Here is a 13,591-nt window from a genome sequence, read left to right as displayed (position 1 = left end):
TAAGGCGGAACCTTCTGTCATGGTGCGGACCCGGAAGGAAGTGGCAGACCCAAGTGTGCAGCAGAATGAGGGCTTTATTATGGGAAATCTAGGAGAATTCGTCAGGACAGGCCTTCGAGGTGCAGACGTCGGTAAAGGGGCAATCCAAAAGCAAGGTTGGTATACAGGCGAGAGATCGATGATCAAAGGAGACACAGAGGTGCAGGGTAGCAGGGTTCAATAATCATTAGGAGACCTCAGTAACAAGGCTAAACAAGGTTCCACATCAGCTCCTTGTCTGACGCTGCCTTTTATGCAGCCGTCTGTTCTGTCTCCCAGGTGTTCCACGTTGACTCAGCGGTGTGGGCATGAGACCTTTATATATTTTACTGAGGAAAGCTTTAAAGCCTCCTAATAAAACTTTGAAAAGCTTTTAATATCTTTAACCACTTACTCAGTGTCTCTTGTTAGAGAACTGGATCTTTTGCTGTAATGTATGAAGGTGAGAGCACTTTCCAGCAAAGTTATCCAGAGACTATATCATGGCAAAAAGACATCAATAGACGTGGTGAACTACAGTGCACCCAAGCAGCTGGAGGTGTCACGCCCCCCGAGAATGAGCAAAGCAGCAACACCTGTGACCAATTAAGAAGACCTGGCATAAAAGGAGCTCCATGTCCACACCTGGCTGTGGATTCTTGTGATTGCCTTAGTGGTCTTGCAGTATCAGTATCAGTATCAGTATCAGTATCAGTATCAGTATCAGTATCAGTATCAGTATCAGTATCAGTATCAGTATCAGTATCAGTATCAGTATCAGTATCAGTGGCTTTGGTTTGTGCTTTGTGGCCAATCTCACACATCTCTGACTACTTCCTCCTTGAGGGAGACAAATCCACTTCTAAATACCTTGGGAAAACTCTGTTGAATTTGACAAACACTGCAATAAAGAACCTGGTCTCAGTTGGGACAAAGGAAGACCTCAGTTCAGCTCCTCTCTTTCAGCATCTATCCCCAATGTTATGCCACAGTAGTAATTTAGTTGAGTAAAGATGGTAAATTTGAGGAAGTAAAAAATGGAAAATAAGAGACTTCTAGAGATAAAACTCACACACAGAAACACACACACACTAAATCCCCTATGTAAAGAACTGAAAGCACAAAACAATTATGCTAGTTCACTGTAAAACTGATTTGAAATATAAATTTCATATACCTCAGTACTCTGCATGTAGTAGTTTTTGATGATTCAGAGAATACCATGAAGTTCCATATAAAGATTAAATGTGGAAAGGGGTCTTCATTAGTTTATGATGGAAAAAAAAATTGTGTGTGGATGAATGCTTTGGTACTTACAGTTGTAATTGTTATTCATTATATCCAGAGGTTGGTGACCATGAACAATGGGTTACAGAAAGGGAGGATGAACTGGAGTTTATGAGCTATATATGCATATAAACCTTAACGGTTGAATGAGAGAAGGTTGACAGAAGGTTACAATGACTTATTTGAAATCCCTCTAATTCCAGTAAGAAGAAAAACTGTAAGAGAGTAAGATTGTTCTGACAGATAAACATCCTCCTGAAACACTTCCCATAAAAGGATGTAACAAGAGAAAAATCTTAAGTACAACTATTTTTGCAAGTTCTTGCAGAACAATTAATCACACGATGACTATCTGAAGGATTAAATGCAGTCAACACTTTTGCTTTAATTATCTGTCCACTGAGATTGTTATAATTATATTATTAAGCCCCAAGTGTGGCAGATGCAAATGGTACGATGAATCACCATGTGATTTTTTTTCCCCTCAGTTCTGCAACCAGTCTAATGTTACAAACGTGTTTATGTATAGATGGGTAAAGTAAGCAAAACAGGAAGCAAGTAGCAAGTAGCATTGTGTTTAGAGGTGATGCCTTGTACTCAGTGGACCCAGATTTGAATGCTACATCCTGCTGCAGTACCCATGAGCAAGGTACTTATAATGAAGTTCTCCAGTAAAAAAACAAATTGTCCAAGTATATTTATTGGTAAGAAATTGTACTAACACTGCAAGTCAGTGTGGTGAAAATATCAGCTTAATGAATAAATAACTAGTAAAATACATACAATAAACCCCTAAAAAATCACATGCTAGATTATAGGGGGGCGATTTTTCACGTCTCAGAGTTCTAGAGCTCCAGATATAAGTTAGACTCTTGTTACTGGACAAATAATGAACACACGTAAAAGCAGAATGATGAGTATCAATTTTCTCAGCTTTGGATTAACACAAGATCCAATGTCAGGAAGGCCATAATGAACTTAATGTTGCTCTTCTCCAAAAGCACTGCGAGAAGGTTTTTGGACAATGTCAGCAGCTGGACATTTTTTCTGTGTTTGTCATTTTCATCATATTTCATCCAGCTCCTGCAGCAAAAAACCTCCTTGCCATCTTGTTAACACCAACTACAAAATAGCTGACAGGAAGTGTGTCATTATATCAGTCAGGTGACCATAGAATAAACAGAACATGACAATCAATAAATGTACAAAAAAAGAGGTAGGAAGAGATACCTGAAAGCACATACTTCAATTGTGCAGATTTCACAAAAAACTGGCAATTAGCCTTCAAGGGTTACATATGTACAGTATCTCTTATGCCGTTCCTTTTTTCAATACGGATACTGTTTTCATACCAATGACAAATAGCATTAGTCTCTGTTGAGCATTTCTTACTGCGTCCTGAACAAAGATGTTTTTAAACATAGACTGACAGCAGGACTCTTCTTGTTCCTCAGTTCCCCTGACTGAACTGTTTCAATTCTAATCCCCATTCAGAGCTGCTCCAGCTACCCTCGGCTATTCCATTTAATAAGGCTTATGAAATATAACAAAATGGCTGTAAATGAAATAGAACATCTATACGTCATCATCTCCAAGAACTGGTAGTTGATAAAATTTTGTTCCTCTATTGGAGTGATTGTTGAGAATACACATCAATAGCCAATTGTACAATAGTTCTTTTTTTCAGCAGCTTTAAATCCAACATGCAAGGTCTTGATAAGGCTATTAGTAGCAAAGTCAAAAACCTGTGATTTTTAATTGAGTTCAGGCTGTTCATTATCCCTCCCTCATAAACTTTTGTCTAACTGACACTGGTGTGGTTCAATGAGGAACCAATACCGTATTTTAAAAATGACATGTGCAACAATCAGAGCCAATGAATAATGGGAATACTGCTTATACACTGAATATGGTGTGATGGGCCCTATTTCTTGAATATCTAAACACAGTGAAGGTAACAGGTGTACTCTCACCTCCTTTGCTGCCATGGTTTATGCTGTCTGGGCCTGTTGTACCCACAGGTGAGAAAGTGGTGTCCAGGCTTTCAGCGTCTTTGTCCAGGTTTCTGAGTCCATTTTCATATAGCTCCCCATCAATGGGATTGAGGTTCCATGTCAGGCCAAGCAAATGCACTGCTGTAGAGGAGAAACAAAAATGAGAGGAGGGCGAAGGCGCCTGGCAAACAAGGGCCAAAAGGGTGTACTGTAAAGGCAGTCAGCCATGGGTCTGTCCGACATGGTTTCAGTGCTCATGAAGAAGCAAAAATTAGTCCTTTACATTTTTAAAATCTAATAAGCTTCCCATTGTTTAAATTCAGAGCAGTTTGACAAAGGGGGTCAATTAACCAGGATATTGGGAAGTACAGATACAGGATCTGCTTCAAACTTGCAACATGCCCTTTTATGGATGACTACCAACCTTTCCAAGCTGTTACCTAGTCACAATTTATAGCAGCCCAAAAAACAAAGACTTGTATTGGAAATTTGTACAGAAATACTGATAATTGGCTTGGTAATTAACAATGAGCGGTTCTGTCAAAATCAACACACACCTGCTTGTTGCAAATTAGAGCCTACCAAACTTTTCTGAGAACAGTAGGAGATAGAGTAAGTGCCCAAGTGGGGAAAAAAAACACTTTAGCAGCACAACATATGTTAAAAATGTCCTTTGATGGCAAAAAATTTTATTCTGTGAAGAACTTTCCAAGTCCTGATTGAATTACTTCCAAAGTAATGGATTTGCATAAATGGCATATTTTACTATTTATACTTATTGTTTTTTTTTTTTTTTTAAAAAGTCTCACATAATTTTTCTTAGCAAAAAAATGTGAAACAATCTACTATTACCATGGTATGAAAAGAAAAAATAACAAAAATAATATATATGTACATACAGCAATGTTTACTTCTGTGTTAGCAAAAGGCTTTTCTGAATTCTGAAACATCCTGAAAACATACTGTGGCGCGCAGCACTGTGGGTTTGGATGGGGCAAGGAAGGAGCGTTCATAACAAACGGTTTATTCAAACACCAACACAAGGGAAATAATGCTCTCGGTCCAAAAACTCCTTTTCCTCCAGGACCTGCATTTACAGCCAGCCAGCCTTAGCACTCCTCAACACAGTGGCAGACACAGTCAACCCACCATTTCCCCCCGAAGTGGCCCCAGCGGTTACAGACATTATTTACAGATTTCCCACAATGCAACTATTTACATTAAATCAGTAACGCGGGTCGTTATAATATACACATAAACAGCTTGTTTAATATGCAATGTACAGGAATTCAAAAGAATTTTGCAACCTAGTATTGAAATATATTTAGGACTTACAGCAGAAAATTCAAAGATGACCATTTACATTTTCTTCATACATTAATTAGTTTGGTTTATGAAACTTGCTGTTAATTTATTGGCAGGCTGTCCTACTGCAGATTATATCATTATATTGTTCACAATTATTTCCCTAACATTACTCATAAAAGAAAACAATCATTTTGTTAAAAAGCTCAATTTATAGAGGCTTACCGTAAATTTAAAGTGTTACTAAATCTAATTTAGGTAACAACAAAAGGCAAAATCCGAGACCATTGTTTTAGTCTCAGATGTATACATACTTTTCTTCAAGGCCTGTTACTGTACCCAGGTTACTTTGGCAGGAAATGCTATAAACCAGACACTAAAGATACTCAACAAAAAACATACACTGTCTCTAAAAGAAGCAAAGGCATGGTTAAGACTTGGGATGAAACCAGTTTTCCAGACATTCAATCCTTGACTGTTATTTTCAGCATGAATTTTTGCTGAAGTAGCTCCCAATCAAGGTATTATCATTCAAGCAGTGAGATTACTGGAGATCTGAAGGGCAATATTCTTCACTGATGCTCCCTCTGGTTAAAGCAGAATGTATGAACAGACCTTTGATAAATACAACTTTCACTTTAACATGAATGGATTGTTTATTTATTTATTTACATTTATTCTCTTGTGCAGTTGATCTTCCACTCCTGCACTATGCATTTTAAGCATTTATGGCATATCATTTACTTATGATTCACAACAACACCAAGCTGTTTCCCATATCCTAAACTGCACTCATAGCAGGTGCCCAGCAAATACACCATTGTAATGGTGTGATACAGGGACTCCCAGCATTTATTTTAGGGGTCAGACCTGCTTGGAGGCAGGTTCTTAGCAAAATAAAACTTCAAAGACCATGCTGGAGGGAAAGTCCTGGAGCATCATGGTGCAGGAAGGAAAGGTCTGCTCTTATAAACACATGTAGGACTTTTGCCTCTGGCTTAACCAGCTGTAGGTAGCTTAATACTACTTTCTGCTTCTGCTATGCAAGATATGGACTATAACAGAATAAGAATGATCTCACAGGAGGTGTGAATGGATACTGAAGAAAACACAGTAATCTCAGACTGAAACAAAAATTGACTTTCAAAATATCTATAAATGAAACACTATTCACTGAAGAACATTCTTTGGTAAACTTCAGACCAGCTTAAAGCCCATGTGAAGATGCCGCTCATCCTTTGTAACTGTAATCCATCTCCAGCGTGGCAGAGCATGGCGTCACACACCGGTTGCTGAGACAGCGTCTTTGGAAAGAATGGAGTCCCTGTTCAATGTAAGTTCTATCCTAAATGTATCGTCTGACGCCATACCTGTGTGTTGTGTCTCATGTAACATGTTTTGTTTGGTTGCACCTGCTGACATTGTAGAACACTCCATTTGCTCGAAATGCGTAACAAATAATGACTTGGTGCGGAAGATCCATGATTTAGAAGAGCGCAGTAAGAATTTGATTTCTATACAAGAAATGAAGAGTTGGTTGGACTTGGTGTGTCCCGATGCCTCCGTAGTGTCGAACTCGACGTCGACACTTACAGGCCCCAGTACAGCTAACGAGAAGCCAGATACACCAGAGCACTCTCACGACGACTGGGTTACGGTTCGGAGTAAGAAGTCAAATAAAGCGAAGCCTAAGCGGGCTCCTGGTTTGGGTTCTCCCGTCCAAACCCAAAATAGATTTTCGGCTCTAAGCAGTTCACCTAATAATAATAATAATAATAATAATAATAAATAAAGTGCTCATTTTGGGGGATTCGGCTGTCCGAAATGTTAAGGTTTGGGGGCCTGGGAATCGAAATGTAAATGTAAAGGTAAAGTGTTACCCACACGCACGTGTGTCCGACATGGCGGCTCGTATCAGTTCTCTGGCCGATAATGCCGTGTCGACTATGATGGTGCATGTTGGTGGTAATAATATTCGTTATCAGCAGTCTGAGGTGTTAAAGAGCTGTTTTATTTCTATGTGTAACAAGGCCAGAAGGAAATGCTAATAGTAATCTAATAGTGTCTGGTCCTTTACCTAGACTCTTAATGGGGGACATAGTGTGCAGTAGATTGGTGTCTTTTAACAGGTGGTTGGAGACGTGGTGCTGCTCTAATTGTATATCATTTGTGAAAAACTGGGATGATTTCTGGGAAAGGCCCAGGTTTTTCACGTGTGATGGTGTACACCTCAACTGGAGGGGTTCATTTGTTTTGTCCCAGAACTTTCCCTGCAAGTTGCAGGACTGACTCATGGTCCATGGATCATCTCCTTTAGCAACTTTGTGTATTGATGGGTCTATTGCTTGTTTTGATATCAGTAGTGATTTCTCATGTGATGGGGTTTCTTGTGCCTTGTCCAGTGTTGGCCTAAAACTTTAAATAAAAGCGTTAAGTGCAACCAAAACATTCAAACTATTATAAGGCCACGGCGTTTAACTAGACATAGCGACAGAAGTGTTTGTACCAGAAACCTAAAATACATTAATACAAACATTCTCAACTTACCACCGAGGCCAAACTGTAATATAAAATGCTATCTGTTAAATATTCGTTCATTAACAAGTAAAGCTGTCCTAGTAAACGACTTAATATTAAGTTACAAGTCCGATTTATTCTTTCTTACCAAAACCTGGCTCAGTGAGTCCGATACGATTCCGCTAATAGAAGCCGCTCCGGATGGATATTATTATTTCCATAAATCTCGTTCTGTGTGTCATGGAGGTGGAGTCGGCATTCTTTTCAATAATAAATTACAAATAACACCGAGAAATCGTGATAATATCACCTCGTTTGAAGCTCTACAATTAGATTTCAACTCAAACCCCAATACAGTTATATTCCTTATCTACCGTCCACCTCACGGATCGTACTCCTCTTTTCTCGAGGAATTTAGTAACTTCATAACCAATTTAGTCGTTACCCATGACAAAATTATCCTGCTGGGTGATTTCAATATTCATGTAGACGTGTCCTCGGATACTCTCGCTTTTTGTCTCTCTTTTTTTGTCTCTCTTAAACTCTGTCGGTTTTACCCAAGTTGTTACTGGTCCTACTCATTCCCGTAACCATACGCTTGATCTCGTCATAACCTACGGCGTAGATGTTCATCATGTTACTATTATTCCTTTAAACGAGGCTATTTCTGATCATCATTTAATAACCTTTGATCTATACCTGCCCATGGCATCAGACAATAGTAAGACCAAAATCGTGCGGCATATTGATGACACTACTACTGCTAAAATTATCAATAATATTAGAAGCTCCGATTTTGGAACGAGTGTAGATATTGATCAGATGGCTAGATTATAGTTAGATTATAGTTATTAGATTATAATTCAGTGGTTAAATTTGCCCTAGACTCTGCGGCTCCACCAAAAACTAAACTTATTCGAACTGTAAGAAACTCGCCATGGTTCAAGGAATCAACTCGTGCAATAAAGTTAGAATGTCGTAAATTAGAGCGTAAATGGCGTTCAACTAAACATTTATTATGTAGCCTGGTCCGATTGTCTAAAAAATATAAAAAAGCACTTTTTCATGCCAGATTCGAATACTACGCAAAGTTAACTGATGAAAATCACAAGAACCCTCACTTCCTGTTAAATACCATCACTTACTTAACTGGTAAACACAAAGATAAACAATGTATTTCTGCTACCATTACTAATGATGAATTTATGTCGTTTTTCAATAATAAATTAGAGAATATCCGCAAATCCATAGTGCCCTCTAGTTCGATTTTAGCAAACATAAGCGCTTCTGACGATGATAATATTAGTTGTCTGCACCATCTCAGTAGCTTCAACATAATAATTGTAGAGGAAATTACTGTCCTAATTCACACACACACACACACACACACACACACTGTCTGAACTGCTTGTCCCATATGGGGTCGCAGGGAGACAGAGCCTAACCCAGCAACACAGGGCGCAAGGCTAGAGGGGGAGGGGACACACCCAGGATGGGACACCAGTCCGACACAAGGCACCCCAAGTGGGACTCGAGCCCCAGACCCACCGGAGAGCAGGACCTGGTCCAACCCACTGTGCCACCGCACCCCCCTCCGTCCTAATTCGCTCTATGAAAAGTACTACCTGTCCTTTAGACCCAATCCCCACTAAATTACTGAAAGCCGCAGTTTCCGTGCTTGCAGAACCTATTGTTAATATTGTTAATACGTCGTTACTAAATGGCTGTGTTCCAAAAGCTCTTAAATTCGTCGTTAGTAGACCCCTCCTAAAGAAATCGGATCTGGACTGTAATAACCCATGTAATTATAGACCGATCTCCAATCTACTGTTTTTATCCAAAATTCTAGAAAAAATTGTAGCCTTGCAAATTGTAAAGTATCTTAATCATCATAATATATTTGAAAAATTTCAGTCTGGTTTCCGCACTGGTCACAGCACTGAAACGGCACTTACATGTGTTGTTAATGATATTCTCATTTTTTCTGATGCTGGTCAGATCTCTATTCTTATTTTACTAGACTTGAGTGCTGCATTTGATACTGTAGCCCATAGTATCCTACTGAGTAGACTTGGAAACCTGGTTGGACTAAGAGGTACCATTCTGAAGTGGTTTGAATCATATTTAGCTAACCATGAACAATTTGTACTGAAATCTGACGACTGCACCCCCTCCACCTCCTCTACAGTTCAGTATGGTGTGCAACAGGGCTCAGTGTTGGGTCCATTACTGTTATCACTCTATATGTTACCATTGGGTGACATTATTCGCAAACACAATGTGAATTTCCAGTCGTATACCGATGATACACAGCTTTATGTATCGTTCAAGCCTGATGATCCATCACATGTGGTGTCATTAGCTAATTGTTTTACCAGTATAAAATTATGGATGAGTAATAATTTTTTGTATCTCTAAATGCCAATAAAATGGAGGTACTTGTGGTGGGGGGTGATGCTAAAACTCTCGACATAATCACACCAATCTTTACAACAAACGGTATTACCTTCAAGCGTCCGGATTGTGTCAAGGATTTGGGTGTCCTGCTGGATGGAAAGCTGTCATTTGTATCGCATGTAAATGCTTTGACTAAGTCGTGCTTCCTTCAATTAAGAAGCATAGCTAAAATGCGGCGATTCCTTTGTAGACGGGATTCTGAGAAACTGGTTCATACTTTTGTTTCCAGCAGGCTGGATTACTGTAATGCTTTATTGTCGAGTTGTCCGTACCAGACTGTATCTAAGCTACAGTTGGTACAAAATGCTGCTGCAAGAATTGTTACTAGAACTTGGAAGTACGACCATATAACACCGGTACTTAAATTCTTGCATTGGCTCTTATAGAGTTATAAAATCCTACTTTTGACCTATAAGGCAATACATGGCATTGCTCCGGCTTACCTTTGTGAAATCATTAATTTTTATATCCCAGGACAATATCTCCGTTCATTAGATGGAGGTTACCTTAAAGTACCTGTGATCAATAAGACCTCAGTAGGAGGTCGCGCCTTTAGTTATAGAGCACCTAAGCTGTGGAATAGTCTACCAGTTACTGTCAGAAATACTCCGTCTGTTTCTGTTTTCAAATCCCAACTAAAGACTTACATGTTCACTCAGGCATTCCACCTCGTAATGTAATTCGACCTGCCTTGGTTGTTTTTTATCACCTTTACAAAAATGCATTTTAAATTTACTTAAGTAACAGATTACTAACTCTGTCCTATCTTCTCATTGAGCACTACCTCGCTACATAAGACCTGAGGAGGCCGGCCAGTGGTGACAGACGAATCCCATGCTGACAGAGGATCCATGACAATCTGTCATGACGATCGAGACGTTCCATGCCGAGCTGGGGATCGAAGATGCCATTTACCAACATTATAATTACTTGTTAAACACTGGCTTACAAATCGTTACTTTCTAGAATGCCCAGGAGGGGTGGGCAACCACTGGCCCATGGACCCCCAGAGGTTTTTTTTTTCTCCCTCAACCTTCAGTTGGGAGTTTTTGTTCCTTTCCCCGGTGGCCAGTAAGTATACTTATAGCTCTATAATAAGTTCTTCATTATGGTAGCCATTAGTTGACTGTCTTTGTTTGTATCAATTTTTCTTGCTGCATGCCTGTGTTAAAGTGCTCTGTGTCACTGCATGAGAAGAGCGCTCTATAAAAAATAAAAATAATAATAATCTTCATTAGAACTGTGGACTTTTTCTGCAAAATGTTCCAATACACCTTTAGTTAATGAGACGACGGCTCATAAACGCATTTGGCGTGGAAACTGATAAAGTAACAAAGAGCTGAATCATGTTTCCTTAAGATCTGCTCACTAAATGGACTTTTAATTTCAACAAGTATGGTACGACTGCAGTCTTTAAATCATATTTAAATTCACTTAAACCCTGAGTGAAAAATTGTGGGATTTGAAGAAAGAATGAAATAGACAAACTTTAATATTACAAGAAATGTTGGCACAAATAAGCACCACTCAGATTCTAGTTAATATGTCAAATTTCCTTGCAGTGTAAAAATCCTATTAGAAAGACAGGGAATTCCAACCTGGCATGACTGTGTAACATACGTATTGCTCAGAATGAAGAATAATTTATTATCTGGCCCTTGCTCTCAAGAACTACTTCTCTCTTGCAAAAAAAGCTTCAGTTTATAGCTGCTGCAGCAGACCAGAATAAAAGGTTGAAAACATAGACAAAATGGATCAATCAATAAGATCACTATGAAGCATGAAAGGTCTGCTACTTTAAAATCTTGTTGCCGGGAAGCAGAAATTCCTGGACTGTCTCAAATACTTTTCAGAATGATGGCTCACACCAGGCCCTTTGACATTGCTCAGTCCTATTGATTATAGTACTTGTCACTCTACTCGACTGACAGCACCTTTGACAGATATCCTTTGCCATCCCTTATGAACAGAGAAATCTTTCTTGAGGGAACATCTTATAGCCTTGCTTTTGCATTCATCACTGTTGAAATTTACAGTTACATTACATTTATTCATTTAACAGACTTTTCTTCTGAAAACAATACAAACACCCCATGGTTATGAGATGCGTTTTGATGGTTTTTTTTCCCTTTGCCTTTCGGTTGGGAGTGTTTTGTTCCTTTACTCAGTGGCTAATAGGCTTACTTATAGCTTTAATAATTGCATGGATACTGTAGTAATTTAATGTATAGCCAACTATCTATTTGTCTTATGCTTTTAATTCAGTGTTGTGTGTAACTGTGTGAGAAAAGCACTCTAAAACTAAATTGAATTTAATATTCCAGGTGGGCTATCACCATGGCCTGGACAACAAGTTGTGCAGAGTTTGTTGCGAATGTTATGCAGGATGTATTTGTAGGACCAGGTTGTGGCTGTGATATTCTTATGGTGCTGAGTTGATTGTCACGCCCATAACCTCACCCCGACACCGGCTCTTGGCCGTAATCAGCGGAGCTCTTTTGCTCCCCAGTTACAGAATCTCTTCAAGACCACCGTCCTACCTGTGCTGATGATATGTCTACCTCGCCTTACCTAACCATCTCTGTGCATCTCCTTCCTTGTTGCCTCACCTGTATCCTTGTCCCTGGTTCCAGTCTCCCATGGCATCAACCCTTGTTTTGCCTCATCACCCATGTATTCAAAACAATGTTTTACCTCTGATTGAACCATGCCTGTGCCCAACAATGAGTATCACTTCATCCCTTGTACTTTGGCAATAAAATATCCCACAAGTGGACCCACACTCCAGTGCCCCACCCACTTTGTGTGATATTGATGCTAGTGTCTATTCCTGAACATAGTCCTGTGTTCCTTTCTGATTAGCTGTTGTACTCCTAATGCTTAGTCTGTAATGAGTGAAATCTGGGGGTGTTCAAGGGGTGACCCTCTAACCATTGTGTGGAGTAGGGAGGCTTAGAGTGACCTGCGGGAACTCTCAAGTGTTTGGCAGGCTGCTTTGTAGGGTCTGTGATGTCTTGGTAAAGACTGCTGTTAAAAGGATATTTACGCAGTCAACAAAGAGCATTTTTCTGCAGCCCGGTCTCCTTAACCTGTTTTCAGTAGCTTTAAGAGGGGATGCTACAATGTGTTAAGAGAAACACAGACTGAGTCTATCATTATTCCCAGGCTCTTAACTAATGAAGTAAGTGAAATGAGTGAGTTTTCCAGTTTGATAGAGAGTTCTCAGTAGGAGGATGGACCAGCTGAAAGGTGAATGATCTCTGTTTTGTAGAGTTTGAGTTGTAGATGATGATAGCAGAGATGTCTGAGAGGTAGGCAGCAATGTGTAAAGAAATGTCTGTAGTTCTGTAGGAAAAAGAAAAGAAGAGCTGGGCATAGCAGTGGTAGGAGAATTTGTGGGAGGTTATGATAGGGCCAAGGGAAGAGGTTTCGATGGAGGAGAGTAGGGGGGCAAGCAACAAGCCCTTTTGAGCACCAGTTCAGAAAGTCTGAGGGGATGACCAGGAGCCACATCAGACCACTTGGTGAGAGCTACCTAATAGATAGGACTCAAATATTTCAGTGCTGCATATTTGATGCTAAGATATCCAAGAGAGGACAGTATAATCTGATGGTTGATAGTCTCAAATTAAGTCAAGGAGGCTGAAGATTGAGGAGATGGAGGATGCTGTAGCTGACTAGATATCCTCTGATACCTCAAGCAGGGCAGTTTTGGCGCATTTACATTTAGATTTATTTATTTAGCAGACACTTTTCTCCAAAGAGACTTCCAGTGAGCTCTAAGTAGTGTTATCTTCCCACACATCTTATTCATCAAGGTGACTTACACTACTTCCAATGGATCACTCATCCATACATCAGTAGAACACACTTTCTCTGTCACTCACACACTATGGGGAACCTGAACAGCATGTCTTTGCACTGTGGAAGGAAATCCACACAGACACAGGGAGAATGTACAAACTCCACACAGACTGAGCAGTGATCAAACCCCTGTCCTCTTGCTCCACCCA

At 39.7% G+C, this 13,591-nt stretch overlaps 1 protein-coding gene across 1 annotated transcript in view; it reads right to left on the bottom strand.

Annotated features, from left to right (window-relative positions):
- The window catches only part of LOC108925316 (teneurin-1-like), a 263,460-nt gene that overhangs the window by 107,976 nt on the left and 141,893 nt on the right, over positions 1-13,591 (bottom strand). Inside the window, exon 6 of the mRNA XM_018737145.2 lies at positions 3,279-3,440. Within this exon, the coding sequence (XP_018592661.2) occupies positions 3,279-3,440 (162 nt within the window). The remainder of the gene's footprint in view (positions 1-3,278; positions 3,441-13,591) is intronic.

The sequence above is a fragment of the Scleropages formosus genome, chromosome 13 (assembly GCF_900964775.1).
Source record: "Scleropages formosus chromosome 13, fSclFor1.1, whole genome shotgun sequence".
Lineage (NCBI taxonomy): Eukaryota > Metazoa > Chordata > Actinopteri > Osteoglossiformes > Osteoglossidae > Scleropages > Scleropages formosus.
The sequence above is the reverse complement of the archived record's forward strand: the minus strand, read 5'-3'. Positions and strand labels throughout refer to the sequence as shown.